The 24234-nt window shown below is 40.4% G+C and overlaps 1 protein-coding gene across 1 annotated transcript in view; it reads right to left on the reverse strand.

Moving 5' to 3' along the window:
• epb41a (erythrocyte membrane protein band 4.1a) overlaps window positions 1–24234 on the reverse strand; it is a 38280-nt gene that overhangs the window by 10007 nt on the left and 4039 nt on the right. Inside the window, exons 4-16 of the mRNA XM_076157129.1 lie at window positions 23797–23839; window positions 23640–23715; window positions 22862–23080; window positions 22107–22194; window positions 20925–21077; window positions 20712–20809; window positions 20452–20627; window positions 18849–19096; window positions 18330–18404; window positions 17476–17523; window positions 15863–15925; window positions 13342–13512; window positions 2162–2291 (exon numbers count right to left, since the gene is read on the reverse strand). Of these exons, the coding sequence (XP_076013244.1) occupies window positions 2162–2291; window positions 13342–13512; window positions 15863–15925; window positions 17476–17523; window positions 18330–18404; window positions 18849–19096; window positions 20452–20627; window positions 20712–20809; window positions 20925–21077; window positions 22107–22194; window positions 22862–23080; window positions 23640–23715; window positions 23797–23839 (1588 nt within the window). The remainder of the gene's footprint in view (window positions 1–2161; window positions 2292–13341; window positions 13513–15862; window positions 15926–17475; window positions 17524–18329; window positions 18405–18848; window positions 19097–20451; window positions 20628–20711; window positions 20810–20924; window positions 21078–22106; window positions 22195–22861; window positions 23081–23639; window positions 23716–23796; window positions 23840–24234) is intronic.

Genomic DNA, 24234 nt, shown 5'->3' on the forward strand with positions numbered 1-24234 from the left:
TTTTATGATTTGTTTCTCTAACAGTCTAACTGCTGCAGGATGGAATGCATGGGCCATCAAACAAAACCTGGGTAGGCCGTCTCCTGTAAACACACATTTGTGTATCAAGCAGCCATGGGCACCACCATGTGGTGGACACTGTGTATCTCGTTGATGTGTACACACTTGAAAACTTCAGCAGACTGTGCTGTTATATGGTGTATCGCCAACTAAATTGTGTTGTCATCTTGTTTTAGCCTAAAGTCTTACTCTTGCAACATAATGTGCCGTGTGTCCTGTGTTATACTCAGGTAGCAGGATGCTGATGTTTCTCCATTTGCTTGTTATTTTATGTGCATCTAGGCCCAATCCAGAGTTTGTAAGAGGGACTGTACAAATCAAAAAGTCCATGGAGAAAGTTAAGCGTATTTAGAGTTGAGATACACCAGTGCTTATCTCATCTCTGAGCAGCACATTCACATTCTTAAAGTTAGCCACATCTGGTCAACAGCACTGAGGCTGCCAAGGTTGTTGGCTGTTCAGTGTTCTGGGAATGAAATTTTTTAATGTATCCTGTCCCTCAGTTTAAAACAAGCACCTGCATGTAATCTGGACAAAAACAGTTTGATAAGAGTGCACTGGTTAAACAGGAGGCAATTATTCTAAATGTGCAATATGTTGTCAGCGCTATTTATCTATTTAAGTTACTAAATGATGTAATGAATATTCAAATCACACTCAAAGAAAGTTAATCTCAGGCAACTGGACTTGCTACTAAAGGCTTGAAGAAGTTTCACCTCTCATCTGAAAAGCTTCTTCAGTTCTTCCAGACCGGTGGGGAGTCCCAGGATTTAACCTCTGTAGAGTCGATGTCAGGGTCGTTGGACAAAGACTCCACAGAGGTTCAATTTACTTTGATGACTGAGAACCTTCACAGACATTAAAATCACACCAAATACCACAGTATGATCTTAATTCCTAAATGTAATATTAGGAGCGCAGAGTAATGGATTAAGACAGCAACACGTGTTCCATGTTTCACCGAAACTGGGAAGCACAGAGAAGGTCTGTCTGGTCTCACTGATAATTGCGTGCCGTCAATCGCACCAATCGCATTTAGGAAGCCAATAAAAACAAAAAAAAACACAAAAGTCTATGCGCCGTTTATCTGTGTTTGTGCTTCAGCATTTCCATTACAAAAGCGCTGAGGACCGGATCACTGACACAAGATGACATGACGGAGGGAACACAACTGATGGAGGACAGAGGAGGGAATACAGAGTTTTGGCATCATTCGGATTGCTTTGTTATGTTCTGTCCCGATATGAAAAAGGAAATGAGAAGCTGTTGTCCTCTTCATTTATAATGATCCAAAATCTTTAGTCTCTGGTCACTTGTTCAACTATGTTAAACGATGGGCTAAAGTTGATGGAAGTTATTTCTCATCATGCATATAATTCAATTTTACTTCCTTTCTGAGACACGGACACATGGTGACCGTTTTCAGTCAGATTTATAATAAAATGCCAACATACAACACCAGTGATCAGGCGATCAAACAGGAGTCAAACGAATGTAAATGATGTGTAGGACTCATTAAGAAGTGACAATCTTTCAGTCATCATGATCTGTACTGTAAGTGTCAAACACTTACAGCAGTGTTTTTGTCTTTTCGTCAAAATAATGAAATGCACTCTCCCTCATTCTGTACATTTACATGCATGTTAAAAGTTACAGTAGATTATACTCTGATTAAGACAATTAATCCATTAAAAAAACTCCTTAAAGTAAACACCTATCCATTTATGTCTGACACTAATTCTTGAGTGAGATTTTAAGATTGTATGAATCTGCTCAATGTGACCCAAAGCTGTGCTGGTCTGGTTGCATTATTAACATCCTGAACAAGCAGGCAAACTACACAGAGCATTCCAACCATGTTTCAGGTCTACACATTTACAACTATGAAAGTGCTGAAGTCTGACTGATTCTTTTCACATATCAAGCAGATCGGAGGACAAACTCCTCATATCTGTATGATCTCTACTGTCAGGTTTGTTTAATGTGTTGTTGCCCTGTTGGTTGACGCCATTAAACTGAGCTCAGCATAGCATTAACCTGTCAGTGATGTGACTGAACTATATGTACAGTAAGTGCATATGACGTGTGATTGTGCTCCTCACCTGTGCTGACTCATACATGATGGTCTTGGTCTCTGTATGCACGATGGGCACGTCCTTGTAGGCCACGGTTCCTCTTAGGGAGTTGGTGACATCTGAGATGGTGATTGTCTGGGTCTTCAGTACAGGAGACTGAGGGATCAGACACACACACACACTCATCATCATCACTATTATCATTATCCTATACATATTATTTATCTGGGTTTGTCTGATTGAAATTAAAACCCAAGATGGCAGCTATTAACTCATTTGGGAAACACAAAATATCCAATAAGTAAAGAACAATTTAGTACAAGTAAAATGGTGTCAATTAAAAATTACATTTAAACAATAAAACAATGTAAACCAAAAGCAATTTGATATTTAAGAGTAAAATCAAGGAGTAAATTCACACTGGGGTAACAAAAACCAAAACCCAATTCAGGTGAATTTTACTCATACCTACTTTTGTATGCAAGTTTGTAACATGTTCAATGTTGCTGGACATCCATATAGGAAAAGGGTCCACCCAGTCTTTTATTAATATTCATACTTCACAAACTCAATAGTGTTAATTACTCTGACAGACGTTTATGTTCAGACTGCTGAGTCCTCCAGTCTGATTAAGTGCTCATATCTGGTTACTTAGGCTGGTTAGGCTGTAGAAGTTAGGCTGTAAGTCCTTTTACATTAGTAGATACTGTACAGCATTCAAGTACATACATAATAGTTAGATTTTACTAATTGTATAATCGCAACCAATTACTTATTATATCTCAAACCTCATTGTAAATCCAGCGAAACGCAGCATTACCACTGTCCTCCATCTTTGTGCCCCTCACAGCCTTGTTTTGTTTCTTGTTTTCAGAAGATCCACCAGCGCAAAATGATGAAAAATGTCAAGTTGGAATGACGTAATAGGTCGCATGAATTGCGATCGGACTGCGACTGCATTGTTACAATCAGATACATACCGGTTCCAATATCACATATTAAAGGGGGCCCAAATCTGGCATGAACAGATCAGAGTCCATGTGTTTATGCTCTTCACACTGTTCTAAAAAAAACAGAAGCCAACTCTGAATAGAAACTAAATGCTCAACCACACCGCAACCTACACGACCACCATCATGTTGTTGATGCATTTTGCATTAATTGCAGTATAATCATAAATATAGTGTGAATGTAAACAGTGACACATAATGTTCTGACAAGCATGGCATACGAGATTGTGAGGTCGCTCTCATTGTTTGTATGTATATGTATGTATATCTCCAAGTTAATCATAATGGAAGAAGTCAAAGAACCATTATTCTGTATTCAAATGTACATGTGACAAATCTGATGCGTTTATTTTCTATCTTACACTGTAGACCAAATTTAGCTTAAAATCAAACATAAAGAGTTACTTGGTTGAACAAAGAAACTGTGGTTATTATAGAACCAAATCACAGTGAAAGTACAGGATTACAGGTTTCATCTAAAAATCCAATGATACAGAATAAATTTGCAGCTGATATAGAATTGTATAAACAACACACAGTTACACTTACTGAGCATGCATGATTTTATACAGAATGTTGGTTGTAAATGTTGTAAAGACATATTACACTTGAATGTCATCACTCCCACCAACAAGTAAACATTGCACTTTCCCAGAGTTATTTAAAATGAGCACATGGCCACATCCTTTCCTGTCATATTACAGGCTCAGAGATTCATCTTCACTGGAGAGAGCAGTTGGACCGTCACAACTAACCCATTTACAATCAGCGCATTGATTTATAACAAATCTTCAATTAGAACTACATGCACTTCATCATTCGGTAGCGCGGCAATCAACTCTTAGTCTTTTTAGAAGAAATGAGTAGCTTGATCAATTTTCAGTATGATCGATAATGACAGGCATAGAGAGCAGACACAACCCATGTTTGTTTATATACTGATTACACCACTGCGATAATGCAATGGCTGATTCTAGTTTAAGAGGTGTAAATAAGAACAAAACCATTTTTATAGTGCAAACATGGTGTATGATTCATACAGTACTCATACAAGGACAGGGTACTGTCTCTTTAAATAGTCATTCACCAATCTGAGCCTTCATAACATGCCCCCTGTTGGCCAATTCGGACATTACCACTACCTGTACTTTGACAGCAGTTTACAGTGTGTGTCAGACCTCTAATATACGGTTGCTTAAGGCTGCTGAAGTCCAAAATAATGTTCTGGTTCATATTTGTACTGCTGTGGTCTGCGAACAGACCTTCAAATTGAATAAAAGATATAGAAGGAGTTATAAATACCGCTGCATTGACAAATAGAATGTGTTTGACGGAGAAAAAGACTATGACGGAAATAATGAACCAGGAAATAGCATTGTGTGATTACATCGCTGCTTGCTACGGATGAAGCTGTCTGACAACACATACAGACTTTCCAGCATCTGAATGGCTGCAACACACACGGTTACTGTTGGACTACTGAACATATAAGCTTATTTTCTGTAATTTGTGCATATCTGTGTAGACAGACAGCTTTGTTGAAGTGAACTAATGCCTACCGACCATTTTAAAATGAATTCTGTTTCATTTAAAGTGTAAACCCCATCCATAAATCCATAACCACATGCCACAAGGAATTACATCCAGTCACAAATTCTGTTGACCAGTTGTTTAGATTTTGGATACAAAATAATGTGAATGATGTGATATTTTAACATACACACAATCCACATAGTTCTAATAAACACACAGAGCACTTCCAGTCCACATGCACCAATCACCACATGCTGTGCTAGTAAACCCTCAGAGGCCAACATTAGTATACTATCTATCATAATACAGCACAGAAAGGCATTAAAGACAGCAGAGCTTCATCAGCCCTCAGTAACTGGCACATAACGACCTCACTCTACATCTGCAAAGGAGCACAAAAACAGAAGGAGGAGCTGCAACAGGTATGTTTGAATTTACTACAAATTGTCTGTTTGGAAAAAATGGGAATTAATCTGCCGTTTATAAACGGAGCGATTGTTTTCAGATTATTGAATAATAATCAAATGGCAGGTTTTGTCATAAAAAGAGAGATAATTAATTTAATGGGCCTTTCTCATTCATGTATTCTCTCATTTATATCATAATTATATCAGAAAATTGTAGATTATTCAGTTTCTGTTACATGATTAATAATCTAAATATCAGAATAATAATGCTTATCACTATTCTTTGGTTTTGTCTGTTGGATGCTGCTAGATGACTAAATTTAAATGTGTAGGTGTGTTGTTTGTTATCTTTGTCTTTACATAGGATGTTATGTGGCATTTGTAAAAAAAAAAAAAAGAAAAAAAGGGACGCATGTAGAATCAGAGAATATCGTTTTTACTCTTTGAAGTCACTGTTGGCCTTTTTCCTAAATGAAACTGCGCATAATTTGCACTAAAGGTAAGTCATCAGACGAAGCAGGGTGGATCTAATCACAAATACTCATCTTGTCTCAAAAAGAAATGTCGCAACTATAACAGGAGTGCAACCGTCTTGCTGTGTCTGGGGAACAAATGTAAAGTAATAGTACACTGTGTACTTAACTTAAGTGCAACTACAGTATTTCACCTTTAGGGGTAATAATGGGGGTAATAATCAAGTTTTGACACTTTATGTAAGACACTACAACATTTTAATTCAAGTCTTCTCTCAATTATATCGCAAATACTCCCTTGTGAAATTAAGTTGAAGTAAATATTTATTCTGCTATTTGCCAGTGGAAACTTGATAAAACACAATGATGTGTTCCTGAGTGACACTGCTGTCCATTAGTGAAAGCTTTACATACACGGCCTGATTGTCACGCATGCTGATACTTGGTCCAACATTAACACAGTGAAGATGAGTGTCGGTCACTGCACACACAAACTTTACATCTGAAGGGCTGTATTACAGTAACATCCTATTCAGTAACCATGGTGATGACTAAGAACTCTAGGACACCATAGGAATTCAGATTAAAAAACATTCAGTATTTCAGACTTGCGTAACTCCCAACTTAGAAACAGTGAAATACAATGGACCACAACTCTCCTCAGTCACTGGTGATCATTCATAAAATAATACTGAGCGACACTAAATCAGCAGCGCTCAGTCCTAAAGCTCCTGTTGCTTTAAAAAGAGCTTGTTATAGCCCATTATATGGGCATAATTGGAAGAGTTGTCCTAATAGTCAATCAATCAATCTACATGGTAATGTGATGCTACAAAATTCAGAGCCAAATGCTACAGAATTCAAATCAAACAACGATTCTTTGACTTGGAAAGCTGAGAGAAGGTGCAGACAAATAATTCCAATTGTTTGGCAAATGAGGAAATGGTTGCAGAATATACAAAAACTGTGTCATGTTGCAGCTTTTGAACAGGAAGGTCCAAGCACACAGGAGGGAGTGATGTGAGACACAGAGGAAGAGCCAGAGGAAGAACCTGTTTAAGCCCTTTGATCCCAGAATGTGTATGAGGCTGTACTCGTATTCTGTTTAGAATACAAACATCACTTCAGGTAAATTATATAAATTCTAACATAACAGCATGTGTTGTATATGTGGAGCAAATAACAACATCTAGGCAGACAAGACATCTGTTAAGTACAATCTCCCAGATATCATACTGTTTCAACTGTTGGCATGAGGGAGTTTTATGAACAGCCTACTTGACTTGCAATTGAGGAAATACTCCAGTATTCCTTTGTCAATGTAAACGTTACGATACCTGCAACAGGGTTCTATGAACGAGGGAACATTGTTGCGTGACACACGTTCAACACCATAGCTGCCACTGTATTTGATAAATTACCATCACTGTCTTGTATCCCTGTAGTAATTATTCTGCTAATCACTGCTATAGTATCTATGCCAAAATCCATCTATGCATATTTATTTTTGAAAACATGTAACATTTGTGATGCATAATCACAATGCACTGATAAGCTTAACTCTCCAATCATAGAAATCACATCATGTTCACATATCAGAATTTTGTATCCATTCCCAAAAGTTCAGCAGTTTTAGTCTCTGGCTGTAGCTGAATTTCCTTTTTTGTACTAGTATTTTTTCTACTTTTTAGAAAGGCTGCAATATCATAGAGTATGTGTCTACCAAGTCATTCACAAACTTCAGAGAGGTTCTGCACAGAACATGCTACTTATCACCATGGTTCTCAGAGACTCCACACTCGTTGCGTCACATCCACTACCCAGCACTATCGAGGCCTTGAATGTTTCTCCCAACATTACATCTAAAAAAACCCCATCATTTTAGGATCTTAAAGGATTAAGATGATCTTTGGGTCACTCACTGGCAGGATGTTACTGTAATACAGATGCACAGCAGGACATGGATTTATAATGAATTAATAACTTGTTCCCTTTTCCTACAGTATGAAAATATTACAGCTGAATCAACCTGTTTAATTTATGCACCACAATGACAACAGCATGTTGTGAAAAACAAATCCAACTTTTCCTCCAGGGTCCTGAAAGTCCATCTGATGTTGAATTATGTTTGTGGACGAGAAGGAGGGCAGCCAGATTGAGTAAAGAACAGACTGAATGATGCAGAGGTGGAGGGGTGAAGCTATCTCTTTGTGGACAGCCAGGTGCACGTTACAGGATTTAATGTGACTGCTTAGTTTGAGTGAAATAATTCAATGAATAGTTAAATGAAAGCCAGCCACAGAATGGTGAGAGCCATCACCAGCAGCCCTGACAGGAAGAAGGAGAGCCGAGACTGCTGCAGCCTGGCAGGGCTCAGTTCACAACGATTCACTGTGCAGGCACCTTCATCTGGAACACTGACCGTCACTCTCAGAGTGTGACCATAAGCTTGTTCATTATCCGCCTCCTCCTCCTCCTCATCTTCATCAACCCATTCGAGCTCACTGTCCTCTTCATTTGCTTCCAGCAGGTAGTCATGACGGTAGAGCGGTGGCCCCCCAGGAGCTGGGGACAGACTACGTGCTCTTACCTTGTGTCCAAACAAAGGCCGCCCTCCTTGCTGTGTGGCAGACCAAGAGAAAAACACAACAATGACAAGACAACAACCAGTGATGAATGACCAACAGACAGAATGGGAAGGAGGAAAGAAATGGAGGAATGTTGGGGATGGGAGATGGGAGAAGTTTCAGATGCTCCTCCACAAGCATCTTGTTTACTGTTACACTGGCTGAATGCAGGTAGTTCTGAGTATACTGAGCATACAGGCTGTTACGATGATCAAAAACAACACAAATTCCATACGGCATCAAAGCTGCTACAAACATTTTACAGCCACTATTCACAACATGGGGCAGTGGAAGGGAACTTAAGTAACTTCCTAATGCTGTTGTGCTGTTTGTTAGTTTTGGGAAAATGTGTAAATAATTGAGATTGCCCATGTTGTGATAATGTCAAAGGTGCTTAAATAAATATTAAACAGGATACATTTGTCCAATACTTGCAGTGCACTTCTTTGTTGTGCATCTCATGCATAGTTCCATAAATCTGGACAACTAAAACAACTAAAACCCGGTCGGATCTGTTACTGTTTTTTTTTTTTAATAAAGGGGCCTTCTAAGATCATAATATATAATATAGAGATCATAATCCTGACTGTCCTTGGAATGCAGCAGGACTGACTGCAATTGAAAGGGATAGGAAGGGGGTGGTTACTGTCCTCACCCCACAGGCAAGAAAGCCACTATGCCCTGGAGGAAGTAGCTCAAGACAAATTTGTTTAGGCTTGCTTTTGTGTAATTGTTTTCATTTTATTTTAGTTTTATGATGTTTTCATCTGTATGTTTTATGCTTTATTGCCTCTGTGAAGCACTTTGTGATGTCCACGCGTGCACGTATCAAAACAGATTACTTACTGACTTCTACTGGACAAGGCTGCTGGAAACCAGAACTACACCAGTAATCAGATTGGTCAGTAGTCAGATTTGCAAAATTGACACGAGAGCACAAAACACTCAGAAGTAATGTTTTGCAGTGACAAATTTGAGGAATCTTCGCTGGAGAGTGCGTTTTGACTTTATTTTCTTACAGGCAAGGCGGTGTCCTCTGAGATGAGATTGTCCTCGTGCACCGTCTGCTTTTTTGTACATCTACGCCAGGTAAGTATTTTGGAAGGGGTGTCACTGGCAATCCAGCAGCGCACTGGTACTTTGGTGACAGAGATGACTGCTGCGATCTGTGCAATGCCCACATTAATCTCCTGAAGCACCCAAACTCATTTAACACTAGATTCTTTTCCCACACTGCAATTTCAGCCACATCTTTTTCTTCTGTCCCAGGTTACACAATTACTGGTCTGATTACGTCAACACAATTTCCACCATATTCGGAAGACAGTGTCAACCTTACAATGCCATCTTTAGAACTCCACTCGATTCACGTCATCTAAACACTGTGCGAAAAGTCAGTTTCACATCTCTGCTTGCTAGACAGCACCTGCTTTTTCAGTGGAGATCACTCAACCTTCTCTCTGTCTAACAATGGCTGAAGGACATTTTTTATGAAACTCGAGAAAATCAAATATACTATGAGGGGACACACTGATACGTTCAGAAATGGCAACCATTTATTTCCTACTTTATCTATCTTTATCTTTATCTACAGGCTATGTCAGACAAATGACTGGAAACTTGAACAACAAACATCGATCTTCCGCTAGGATTTCTCCCCTTTTTGTTATTCTTTTTTGTTTCTCCCCGTGTCGCCCCCTTTTTTTTATTTTTTCTCTCTCACCACAGCCCACCTCAGACATTGCTTTGCGCATCCCCCTCTGTTTTTATTTATAGTTACTCTGCTGCATTGAGAATATGTGGATTGTTGACATGTGTGATGCAAGTGGAGCCGAAATGTCATGTGAGTGTCCGCCGAATTTGGAACACAGTTTCAACCTTCCCCTCCTATTGTAATTCCTAAAATAAAGTTGCATCAATGCTCACCTTCTCTGATTCAACATGTCTTTGACTGAGGAGCAGCCTTAACAAGCTTTCATGTCAGCGTCTCACTGTGTTTTGTAGAAACACCAAAGCAGGGATGCTGTAAAAACAGATGTAACTGCTATACTGCTCCGCTATGTTTGCTCATTATTTTGCCCTCATTTCAACTATTTCTACCCAGTGAATGACAGATACGTCTTTACAGGGCTGCCCATTAATACACACCCTTCAACATCCCATTTCTTCTGGTCTGGTTAATATCCATGTAATGAGAAACCAACAACAAAAAATATACAATGTAACATGATTTGGATCACTTGTGCAGACTCCGTGTATGAAAGCGGCCTCAAACACTTTTTTTAATTAAACTGACACGGTAGTTTAGCTGATTGGTTGATCACTGTTGTGGCAAAGGTTTATGTCTATTTGCTGTCTTATGTGGAGACATTGTCAGCACAGTAGAGTACATTTGCGAAAGGAGAGAGTGTTTCTGAATCAAATATACATTTTGTGCATGTCAGAGTAGAAGGTGAGATCAACCTACAGGCTTCCCAGTCATGCCATACCCCAGTTACTGGCTGAGCTCGCAGACGATCTGGAGTCAACAATAAAGCAAAGCCACTACGCCTGCAGCGACAAAACTATTTTCCACACTGCATTTCCTGGCTTCTGGCTCATTCCAGCACACAGTCACTACATTCGCTCTCATATGCACTGTCCCTGGTTCTGAAAGCTATGCTGCGTCAAAGGTCGAACTAGGGGCGCACCAGTCTGCCCTGGCGCCAAAATACCAAAAGTGTACCACACCCCAAGGACACACTGTGCACTGCTGCCCTTGACCACTCTTTTGTTGCAGCAGAGGGATTGATGAAAATAGATACCAAAGTACCAGATTTTCTTTGTTGTCATATTTTCAGCTTTTAAGTCTAAGTTTCGGTTTTTGGCTGCTAAATCAGGACATGCTGACCAATCTTCATTCTAAATGTAGTTATGGCATATTAGTTTAGCTTTTAGCACAAAGCTTTTAAGATGCTATTTGTGAGAACTACAGAGAGCCCTCACACAGATTTGGCTGTGACCAAATTGAATCTGTCATTGCATTTCCTTTGCATTGCCATGCATTGAACAAAGCTTGTGTATGTGTGTGTGATTCTTGCTTGTGTCTGATGGAATCAGAGGAGGAGGACAATCATCAGTGCTGTTTCAGCTTCCCTTGGCTGACTTTTGTAACAGAAAACCTGCACGTTATCCATAACATTTCAGTAGAAACATACAGTACACTGTGCAAGCCAGTTAGTTAGCTTGGTCTTAGCATCTGGTTTGCCTGAAAGGTGTTTTTGTATACATGTCAGTTGGAATGCAGCACCCGCAAAGCAGTGCTAAGCAAATGAAAGAGCGCCATTACAGAAAGCTACAGTGACAGATTGATGATCACAGCCACACTGACCCAGGCCCATCAAACTGCACTTAGGATTGTTGTTGCTCAGGTTCAGTCAAAGAAGCTTGAGGTACATTAATATTCACGATTCATTAAAGGGCTAAAATCACTGAATATCAGATACATAACCTAAAGAAGACATTAAACATAAGGGCAGTAAGTTCATTCAATAAAGATGTGCCTTTGATGGAGCAGCAGTAACAGGAGGAAGAGTAATAAGAGGAGGGCACTGAAGCATCTGCTCCATGATGGGATTTGAAAAGACAATCTAGCAGGTAAAGTGTGAGCTAGTGCAACCTTTTTTTGGCAGTACAAAGTCTGCAAATTCCAACAGCAAAACAGAAAGATATCATACTGCATCAAACGTGTCAACCTAAAAATGAGACTTTATGAATTTATTTTTATAAATTTGTGCCCAAGGCTTTAATTCAAAGACCTGCCTCTGGAGTCTAAAGAATGATGGCATTGTTCAGGATGGTTAGTTGAAGAATTACTCAGAATTTGAGTCTTCAAGGCCTGAGCAGACACGGTCAGAGAGCCGGGGGAGTGAAATTCTCTCTGACCTGCAGTATCCATCTCAACTTGAACAGGACAGCATACTGGAAGGTGCGGACAGGAAGGAAGAGAAGATGAAGATCTGACAGGGGAACCAGGCCAGGACTTTAGAAAGGGGACAGGAAATGAAAACAGAGGTGACAGAGGTGAAGAAAGAAACAAAAGACAGAGATTGAGACAAGCAGTGCAAGGTGGATCCAAGGGGGGTGGGGTGGTAAACACAGTGACATGAAGGATGAAGGGGTCAGTGACTGTTGGTCTTGATGTTGTTTCTTTGACAGGTTCTTGCTCTTCAGGTTCTCACTCATCATGTCAAGCTCTGTTCCATGCTGAGACACTCTCCATTAAACCCAGCCATGCCACTCATTGGCCAATCAAGCAGGAAGACAAAGCTTGCGACAGCCATTCACTAAGCGGAGGCATTGGCAATGGCGTGTGTTGGGATTAAATGATGTGCGGGAGTTGCTTTTTTGCCAAAAGGCCACGGCCATCGCAAAGTGCATTCTTTATATCAATCATAAAGAAACACTCCAGCCAAAAGTCAAACACTTTTACCTCCGACACGCCACTGAGCACTCTGTACGCAGGTGACACTGTGGACACCCTCACCTACACACACACACACACACACACACACACACACACACACACACACACACACACACAGAGACACACACACACACGCAGAGCATCTTACATTGAGAAAAAAATGCTCCTCATGCCAAGCGGCTCATGAATACATTTTATAATATTATAAATGCTTCAACCAGAGGTGATGTTTCTTCGGTGTATCCCAGTAAAATGTGTAAAGGTGAAACAGTGGAGTGACACATAATGGCCAGAGCAGAGACACAGCAGGCTCTACCTCTGTGATGATGACAATATGAAGTTTTCTCCCCAAAATATATAAAAAATTGTGTTGATTCAATTCTAAGCAGCCTGAGCACCTCAGGCAGGAACCATCGGAATATTCCAGAATCCAGGTTAAAGACTACTGGTGACCAGGCCTTCGCTGTCAGAGCTGCTACAGAGCGTCATACCCAAGGCTCTCACAAAGAACTTCCCTTATAATTACAGTTTACAGCTTATTTGTCCATTATTGATTGATACTTGCTATGCCAGCATCTGTATCATCAGTCACAATCTTAACCATATGCAAACGTCTTTTCGATTGGTGAAATATTTAGACATTTTAAAGCATCGGTGACATGTACTATGCTGCCAAGAGCGCTGTACTCACTGCTGGCTGCAGCTGGCCGTTGATGCTGGCTGTGCGGAAAGGCGAGTTGGTGGACAGACGCTTGTCCCACTCGCTGGGTCGTGAATCCGGTACCGACTCCATGAAAGTCCTCTTAAGCTCGCTGATGCTCGTGTGGTGACGCATGATCTCAGTCTGGGTCTTATCAACGTCCTACAAGAAGATGCAAGAGACGGAGCAAGAAGATGGGAGGGAGAAAAGGAACAGTAAGAGGAGAGAATTCAGGGTGAGAGGAAATGGCAGAAAAGAAGACAGTAAAAAGAACAAGAGACATTAGTAAAGACGGACGAGAGATCACAAGACAAAATCCACTCAAATGTGAAGAAAGGGAGCAACACAAAACAAATGATGTATATTCTCAAATACTTGTTTTATTTACCTTGACTGAAGAAGGAAGAGTGACTGAACACATGGGCATTTATTTCTATTTCCACTGTTCTATTATTCTATTTTATCATATTTTTTTCAAAAGGAGAAACACAACATTTTCCACTTGATTTGCTGTAAATAGAATGTAACGCTCCCACCAACTGTGTCAAATTAAAAGCCTTCCAGCTCTCCGGAGGCAGTCTTAGTCTCTTCCCCTATGTGGGAGGCTTTTACTGTGAAACTGTAGGACGTCTCATTAGTGATGGCATTTTAAAACATCACAACAAAAGAGAAAATGGAACAACTAGAGAGTATAAACATGGCGTGTTGTGATGAAATAAATACATTATGCCTTTTATTTGAGTCCAGCCATCATTTTTTTAGAAACTAGTTTTGATTTGAGAATTTACAGCATCTTGGAATGAGTTGTAGTATGGTTCATGTAATGTGCCAGCATGCCAGCATGTGTGTGATGTAGTGTGAGACTGTACAGACATTCAGAACCCCACAGACAGACAGACAGTAGCAGGCACACCAGCATGTAATGAAGTGGTCACATAGAACAGTAGTCAGCTAGTTTTTACTTTATTTTCTTATTACTCCTGAGGTTTTTTTTAATTGACTTTTCATTATACTTAATTAATTCAATTAAACTTAAGTAGAACTCCCATTTACTTCAGCAGTAACACTTTATCATTTATCATTCCAAATGAAGGACATTTTATGACCTAACTACACTGAATGTATATGAACTTGTTTAATGTTGCATTTTTATGACTGACCCCTAATTTCTCACATTACCTCTGCACTGACTGATAACAGCTATCTTGTCAGTTCCAGGTATGTCACTGTGTGAAATGGTTTGATGTTGAACGTGTCTCATACAACCATCTGGACCTTTTCATTGATTCTCTCACTATTATTAACTTTTGTGACATTCCAGAATGACGCAGTCTGTAGACGGCCAAAGCTCAGTCATAAAGCTTCCCCTCCTCCTCTTTCTCATGTGTCATACATACCACAATGCTCACTATGGTTCACATTTGTAGGACAGCGTATTGCACTAGGCATATGTGAACACGATTCACCAAGATTCACCAAAATGGCTCATCCAGTGTAATAATACATTTTCAAAATCTGGCAAATCCATGCAAATAATAAGTGCACAGTTACACATAAGGAGGTGAGATGTCATCCCACAGCTTAAGATGGCAAAGTGACACATCTGCGGGGTGAGAAGACAGGGACCTTTATGACTAGGAGCGTCCTTTATCTAGTCTCTAACCATCAATCATTTTGAAGAGATTGAATAGCAGCAGGTGAGATAATGAAACAGTGGAGCAAAACTTTCTTGTACTCCAGTTAGCACATATCCGGACAAAAACGACATCAATGTCAAATGATTCGCGAACCGTGTCTGTTAATAAATCACTTTGATTTTTGACTTGACCGTGGTTTGATCTGTATCCAGATACACTATCCAGAAATATGGAATGCGTGTTGATGTCAGTCCTCATATGGACATGACAGGATCTGATCTGATCTGAGTCACAGCCAATAAGGTGTGATCCAATCCGTACAGCTATGACACAATCATGAGTTAAGATCCATCAGCAAGCTGTAAACATCACTCCATCTCATCATCCTGCTCGCTCTTGTTGATAAAGTTATCTAGAATCAGGAGTGACTTGTGTATAGGACACCTGGACAGCGGACACACAAATGTATAAGGCTGCTTAATAGACAGAGAAGGAAACACAACAACCTGCTGGCTGCAATCAAATTACAACGCAGCAGAATCCAGGCTATGAGAACAGATGTTGATTTTTTTCGTATGCATGTCCACACATAAGATGTCGTAACCCAGATAATGAATACAGATACAGATACCACAATTTAATGTGAGGTGTGTACGGGGCCAAAGGGACCACTCCCCATCATGTATGAAACAACGAAATGAACAAGTGAAGCTACTTGCGTTAGAATTAAAGAGGAAAATGGTGCATGCCAAGCCTTTAGGGTTGAGCTGAAACAACACAAAAAAAATCAACAAATAAAAGAAATCACCATGTGCATGCAAACGGAGAATGATGGCAAAACAAGCAAGAAGAAATCTGAAGATTCTGATACAAACCTCCAACATTAAATTGCTATGTCTGATATAAATAGTTTCACCCTCAAGTTTCTTAGCTCTTTTCTGTGGAAAATGGGGGGAAACAAACAGCTGGTTGGTAACAAAGTAGAATTCATTTTTTTACTTTATAATATGTGAATTGCAGTGCAAACTAATGAATGGAACCATGGAACAAATGCAAAAAAATGAAAAGAGCAGAGGGAGGAACCAACCCTCTACATGCAGCCATGCACAGGAGGTGCAGCCCTGCTCCAGTCTCACTACAGTCACAGAAGGACAGCGTTGTTTACTTACCATGGTGCCAAATTGGTCTGAGCATTTAAAGTCGTCTGTTAATTATCAGATGACAAAACTCCAATGTGATGCCATTTGTTGCGCAAATTAACTTTGCAGACAAAAATCGGACCTGTTCATCTTCCTCTGAGACCAGTGTTGTGTACGGAGTAACCACTGAGTCAGGAAGTACATTTCACACTACACCTAAACCACTCTCATCTTATTAGGTTATCACTTTGTCTTTGACTGAGTTGTGGAAGTCTTTAAAGGATATTTGCTACCATTCGACTCTCCGTTTCTCCTCACAGGTACTGTATTAATAGATACTGTTTCTGTAATTCAGAATTATGTCAGTATCTTCAAAGTAAGCTACGTCAGTTAACATCTTAATCTCTACAGTCTACCAAAACTGACAGACATTCTTCAGATGCTGGTTACCACGTGTCGAGATGTGTCAGATGAGTTCACTGTACTACGCTATGTCTTACTATAGTTTGTGGTCATTCTGTAAACAGGGAACAGTTGGAATGAAGTGCTGCTAATAATGAACTGCTGCTGCTGTAAGGAAAGAAAAAGGAAGTTTCCCAGATACGCTTGAAGACGGACGGCAAAAAGGGAACGGAAGAACATCTGAAAGATTCATTCGGGATATTTTAGACCAATGTGAAAACTTAAAAAAATGCATTTCAACAAGATAAAGATAAAGAAAAAAAATTGTACACTAAAGTAAAAATAAAATATGACCATTAATAGAACCATTGCTCATTTCCACTACACACACACACACACTCAGCACACAGGGTCACACTAACTCATGTGTAAGGCAACACGGTGAAGCAGTGAGGGAAACGTTATTCAGATGAATCTCCATTTGCAGCTGTAAACACTGTGTGCGACCCCAAAATAACTAAAACACATGTGTGCCTAAAATCAGCTCATAGGTAAGTGAATAATGCCCTTTACTGTCATTGGGGGTGCAATGGTTGATCAGTGCAAATCTGTTTCTCTTCAGGTCATTTTACATGATCACTATAAAGGTAGCAAGTGTTTTTATAACGAAAACATGAACAAAGTTTAACATTAAAGCAGCAAATAATACATATATCTGCATGTTTGTCTGTAGAGAAAGTGAAACCAAACGTGATAGCACGATAAAATGGTAAGTCAAAACCATCAACACCAACAATGACTTGATCTCTTTTTGATATAGCCGAGCCTTTAACAAAAACAGCCAAAACAAAACTGAGTCAGAGTGCAACAAAAGCACAGCCTGTTAAAGCGAAATGAAGACTGTAATGAAGCGAGGATGAGGATGGTGGATAGAGCAGCGGGCTAACCTTCCTCACTCGCACCATCTCCTTCTTTGATTTTTCCTGAGGCGAGTGCTGCGCCCCCCCAGGAGGAAAGACACAGTTAGAGTCCATCTAAGCACCAACAAATCTGCGCTTTCATGAGGCATGTTTCTTCACAGAACATTTTTCTCAACTTGTATCAACTTGATGTGTATTTCCCATCACTATGGTGTAGGGGTGGGGTGACGCCATCGTCGTAAACCAACTACCGGACTACCTAAATACGTCGGTTTGCATAACCGTGCGCCGACGCGTCATAATGACGTAAGATGGCTGTGCCAGGTGGAAGCATGTACGCAACTGGAGATACACTAGGACAGGGTTGGCCAACACACTAACTGACCTCAAGTTTGATATTTATTTTGGGGGAAATAATTGCTATATTGCGTAATAAATATAAACTATAGATTAATCAACTAATCGTTTAAAAAATAATCGTTAGGTGCAAATCTACTATGGTGCATCACTACAACAGCAAACAGCCACAGCAATGAAGCGCCCTGGCACCATCTTGGAGCACCTTTATGTGAATACATGAAACAGCCACACTACAAGAATCATTTCACACTGTTCTGACCTAAGGCATTGCAAGACTGAGGTAGACCCACCAGCATGATGGTGGTCCGTGATGGAAGGAACTGGGAAACTAAACTGTTTTGTTTATTTTATATATATATATTTACACCTACTTTTCCACATTAGGAGTGAGGGGACATTTGTCTGTGTGATTGTTTGTCTCTTTAGTAAATAGAATTATAACAAGCGGGTTAATGTGTTGTTGATTAATCAACAATAAGCCTAAACGTGTTATAATCATGCATCATGCCGAGCAGACGAACCTGGCTCTTTTTCTCTCGTTCCCCATTGGTGGCACTCACAGCAGGCGAACGCCTCCGCTCTCTCCTGGCCACAGTCTGATTGTACACAGACGCACACACAGCTCACCCATTAGCATCAAGCTCTCGTGAAACCCATCCACCTCCAATTAACACTGCCAACACAATGACTTAATTGTGTTGGAACAACAAACTCTCCACCAGGGGGCATAAGGGTCCAATGTGAGGTGCCTACAATTTCTCCAAAGCAGGTTGGTAACTTCAGCAAGGTCTCTGATTGGCCAAATAAATGATCGAACGTTTCCCTTTTATAGCAGGTGGTGGGGAACATTCCTCTAAGACTATTGTTTCAGTAAATACACTGCCTTTGTGTCACATGATCGTATGCTTTCTTCACTTGTTGACTAGGAACTGATTTAGTAGCCTCTTAATACATTAAGCACTAACCTGTGTGTGATCATAGCATTTGAACAGAATTGAATAAACATATTTCCTGTACATACTCTAGTGACTTTTGTGTACCTTGATTTGCGGGGTCAACTCCATCCTGGGGCTGTGGCTTTTGGTGGATCCGGCTTGTCGTCGCTCCGCCTTTATCTCAGCCTTCCTGTCTCCTGACATGTGGTGCTTGGGTGTGGAGCCGTCGTGTTGCTCGTGGCATGGCAGGTTGGGTGGCAGGGCTGACAAGGCTGCCTCTCCCGGAGACACTGGTGACATGACGGGTGCACTGACTGGACGAGTGGATTTGTTGTCTGGAGTGGACGCCATAGCTGTAATGGAGAAAAAAATGACATTAATATATCTGCTGGTTTCTTTAATAATACAGCAATTGGCCACTTTCACCTAACTTATATACATGTTTTGACTAAAGGTCCTGTTCAGACCTGTAACAAAACTGATCTTCATAGGTAACAGTAAATAGGTTTTATGAGGCATTTCCTATACAGTATCCCCATGAGCCCTTGGGTGAGCTAAACCACACTATTGTTATAGTGTGGTTTGGAGAGAGAAACCCAAACTAAGCAGGTTTGGAACACACCCCCAACTCAGGCAAGAAAAATGAAAAATGATCTCCAGGATTCCTTAGTTCCAGGCACATCTTGTCATGTAACCACGCCAACTACTGTCTGAAGTGATTGACCAGCATGTTTGATGTTGACCAAAATACATATTATCTTCTCCTTAAAACTTTCCCCAAACAACATCAGATTTAGCACACTAACTCTGGGAATTGGCCCAATATATGGTCTTTCTTTTCTTGTAGATATCCCGACTGCAATTGGCTTAACTCAATAAACGTTTGTCCAATCAATGAATCACGATGTGTTGGTTTCCTGTTCAAGTTTATAGAATTTTCTGTTCTGGATTCTGTTGATTTCTTTCCTGCCCTTGTGTTTCCTGTCTTGTGTTACCTGATTATTATCACCTGTTGTCACTGTCCACACCTGTTCCTCCTTTGCGTCACACCCTTTTAGCCCAGTGCAGAAATAGGAGTTATAGTAAAAGAGCTTAGTCTTGTGAGGCAATATAGCTGTTTCTGATTATCTCAAAAGAGTTTGTCAGTTAACAGTTAATCTACACATTCTGTCTGCATAAAGCTTTTTTTGCTTTTTATGGACTGAGCTCACTCTGCTGGCACAGTAACTTATGCGCCTAGGCAATTCTGGTCGGTTGCAGAATCTGTTGGGACCTTAGTCAGGCTGAAATACAACGGCTTACTTACCACCTGCATGAAGTAACCAAACTGGTATATAAGCTTGTATGAGAGTGTATTTCTTGTCAGACTTACTCTGCTACTGTGCTCTGTAACATCTGGCCTGCTATAGCAATACGGTATATAACCATAATGTTATGTTGGTCTAATTTAGAATGAAACTCACCTCTACTAGACTAAAACAAAAAGACTGTGTATTTTTCCACACGCCTTAATTTAGTTACTGCCTTGTATGGATATTACACTGACCTACATTCCTTGTGTATGACAGAGAGGCTGTTCGTGTTTTCTGCTGTGTTAGCTAGAAGTCGAAGAAGCCATAACATCTATCAATGACAGATAAAGATGCCACAGGAGCTATTAATACCTAAATAACCCACTGTAAGAGCCACACACACATATAGTATATACCTCCATCCAGGCTACGTGAGTTCCTCTTGCTGGATGACCTTTGGAACAGAGGAGCTGGTCTGTCGATCAGAGAGCTAGCCTGTCTGGTCTGGGCCTGAGTCCGACCGCTGTAGCGAAATTTGGAGCCCAAAGCCAGAAACTTCCTGGGAGTGGTCGCCATCTCAGTGGAGGTCAGCCTGCATGTGAACCAGGAAGTTTAGAACAACAGATCTTCTTGTGTCTGATATCCAGTCAGACATCAATCAGTACAGCCATCTTACCTGAAGAAGGTATGATGCTCAACAGACACCTTCCACAGCTTCTTCGCTGCCTTGTAATTGGGGAGTTTGAAGCCGATTGCACTCTCATACTGTTCCACCTGTTGCAATGGGATGAAAAATACCATATAAAATATTCTTTATGTTTTCATTTGTGGCTGCAACTGCACTGTCACTTAAAGGATCGATATCTGTTGATCAGAAAACTGTCCTCACCTCTGATGGTCTGATTTTGATGAAGAAGCTGCTACGTTTGTATGACACCTTTAAGACTTTAGGCCAGGGGAAACGGTTGATCCTCAGCTTGTCCTTATACACCATGAGACCGCTAGAGCAAACTCCCAACGTGATGTCAACGCCATCCAGATCCTGAGACACACATACACACAACCACACACACACACACATACACACACACACACACACACACACGTATCAGACCAGAACTAGCAAGGTATGAAGGATATGTACATTTCCAAAACATGTTTGAATCAACTTAATTATTTTCAACTACAAATAAAAAAGAGGAAATGAATAATTAAATAAGTGATACAAAATCTCCTGATCTTCATCTCCTTCACATCTTAACTAAGTACTTATGCCAAGTAGAGATGAGGAAGAACAAATATGCAAATACATGGACGTTCCTAATGTGAGATGAGTGTAGCCTGTTACTTCAGTGCTGCGATTTAGAGGCGATTTTAGCCTATTTCAGACAAAAGTCTAGCTAGCCTGTTGATGTTCCGTGAGCTGATTACACAGGTTCAACCTTGTGTATGTGTTCATAAAAGATGTAGAGGATGAAATGCAGAATAAGCCATTATTGTGCCATATCAAACAAAATCTGCAGCAGTTTTGCCAACCACTGTGGCTCACAGTGTACAGTACAGCTCTACTTCTCAGAAATGGATCAGTCCCCAATGTACCTGATTTCTTGCTTTGGTTTGGAATGTTTTGATGCTGTCATGACTTATGGTTCATATGCTGTACATTCAGTTCTTACTTTGTGTGCCTTTTGTATACATTTTGTATATTTAAGTCATAATTCATTAGTCCTATTCAGACAGAAATGTACATGCATATGTATTTTAGGCATTAACCACAGGGGGGCAGCATACACCTCTTAATATTTGATTGAAATGTAACTGATGACTGACTAATGTGACTGACCTGCTTTCTGATTTGAGTTCTGAGTTCCTGATCCATGGACTACATTACACACAGAGCTGCAGACACACTGTGTCTTTAAAAGGCTACAGCTACTTGCTACAGCACATTCACTGCCATCTTAAGTATTTCATTCTCACTTCAGAAGACTTGTTGGACCAATTAAGTATTCTATAGACACCAATAATTAGCTCATTAGCATAATCATGGAGTTCCTGGTGCTGGTCTTACCTTAGCCTGGTGGAGGTCAACTCCATACATTGACAGCTTCTTAGCATTCTCAAGAAACATCAGATCTGCCTGAGCTGGATTCATTGACCTAGAAGGACATCAGAGCAACGTTCCAAAAACATCAGACCTCCTTTTTCTAGAATAACTGATGTGATAGTGTAATTTAATACACAGTTATATGTAGGATCTTGTGTTTACATCTGAAATGTTTATCCTAAACCTCTGATGCAGGAAGAAAAACACGTTAGTGCAAGGTGTAATGCTCACAGAATTGCAGCATTGTAACCAGAAAGTTATTCAATCTGCTAGATCCCATATGAATGTGACCTAAATAACATTGTGATCAGATCGGGTGCAAATACAATCTGTACAGCTGGGACACAATCATAACCTAAATGCAGCATGTTTTTAATGTAACATACTGTATAAATGCAAGTCTTAATATTAGATGTCATTATCCAGATAACATATCAACATACCAATATCACATTTTTATGCGAAGTGTAAATGGGCATTCAGGAAACCAAACCTCAACCAAAAGAGCTAAATTACAGTTATATATTGTACATCTGGTGTTTTTGTAGATAAACAAATAAATGTAGTAACATGTATGCTTTTGTTGTGTAAGTCAAAACTGATAAACTGATTTTTTTAAATTTTTGTCAGACGTTCATCAGGTGTGACTGACGCTCATTACCTGAGGTGAGTCAGTTGAGGTCAGGGTGCGGCTTTGGGACAAGGCCATGCTGTCTCACCTGTATGTGCCATGTAGCTCCATCATCTTGTCTTCTAGCTCCTTAGTCTGGCCCTGGGCCATCTTCATGTCCTTGGCATAGTCACTGCTGTGCACCTCTGGGTCATATTCTCCCAGCTCTGACTGCAGGGCGTAGGAGCCCAGAAGTGCCAGCGTGACAAAAGAACAAGGTAAACGTCCCTGCAGGATGTCCTTTCGCAGCTGGAGACACAGGTAGTACCTGCCGTGCACACACAGGGATCAGAGTACAACAGCCTGCATCACAAGCCTCTTCTGGATGCCATGGCAAAATCTGAGTACAACCATCTGTGAACGCTGCACTTCCAGCCACACAGTTCAAAGAAATTAATGAATTTTCATTTACTTTCACTCTGACTTATATCTAACACTGGCAAAAGCAAACGTAACATAATAAACTGATTATTTAAATTGAATATTTGTTTATTCCTTGATTGTATTTTTGGTTATTTGTAATGAACTCCAGTGTGTTGGTGTGAAAGAAAGAAAGAAAGAAAGAAAGAAAGAAAGAAAGAAAGAAAGATCGAACGAACGAACGAACGAACGAACGAACGAACGAACGAACGAACGAACGAACGAACGAACGAACGAACGAACGAACGAACGAACGAACGAACGAACACATTTTTAGTTTGAGAGGTCAGTCAGGTCTATTTTCTGCTTATAATTTCAACTTCCTGTTTTGTGTCTTTGATGACTAATGTGAAAGCGAAAGCCTCTGTTCGATACGTATCTGCAGATGTCAAACAAACATCCTGTACCTTGTTATGTCCTCAGTAAGCTGGGCTGGATCCGGAGGGTAGAATTTCACATTAAAGGTGAAATTGTAATCGGCACCTTGAATAAAACGTAAAAAAGATTATGAGACGTGTTGAATAAAACGAGGGACAGTGTGTTTGTGCACAGAGTTTAGCTCACCTTGTACCTGCCTGCGGATCTCCTTGGTCAAGTCCATCCAGGTCTGATAAACAGAGTAAGAGAAACACTGAGGAAATGATGTACTGGGTGTGTAGCAAGATCAAGATACAGACTTTTGGAAATACAGCATTTTTGTATGACGTTCCTTTTCTCTGGAATACACCGCCTGCTCTTGTCGGTCTGTAAAGCCCTTTGAGACATTGTTTGCGATATTGGGCTATAGAAATAAAGTTGACGTCACTTCCCGCTGAGGTGAACTTTGACAGAACACTGACCTGTGTTGCTTTCCCCTCACTCCTCTTCTATGGGAGGCCTAACAGTTCAAAAGCACTCAGCAACAATGGACATTGTGCATTGTACAGCGAGATAGCAGGACAAACACACACTTTAGATCTGCCAAACCCGCGCTAACTTTGGACCCCTCAGTCACAAGTTCTC

This window comes from Genypterus blacodes, unplaced genomic scaffold (assembly GCF_046128005.1).
Source record: "Genypterus blacodes isolate CSIRO-AG114 ecotype Tasmania unplaced genomic scaffold, CSIRO-AGI_Gbla_v1 ptg000072l_1, whole genome shotgun sequence".
Taxonomy (NCBI): domain Eukaryota; kingdom Metazoa; phylum Chordata; class Actinopteri; order Ophidiiformes; family Ophidiidae; genus Genypterus; species Genypterus blacodes.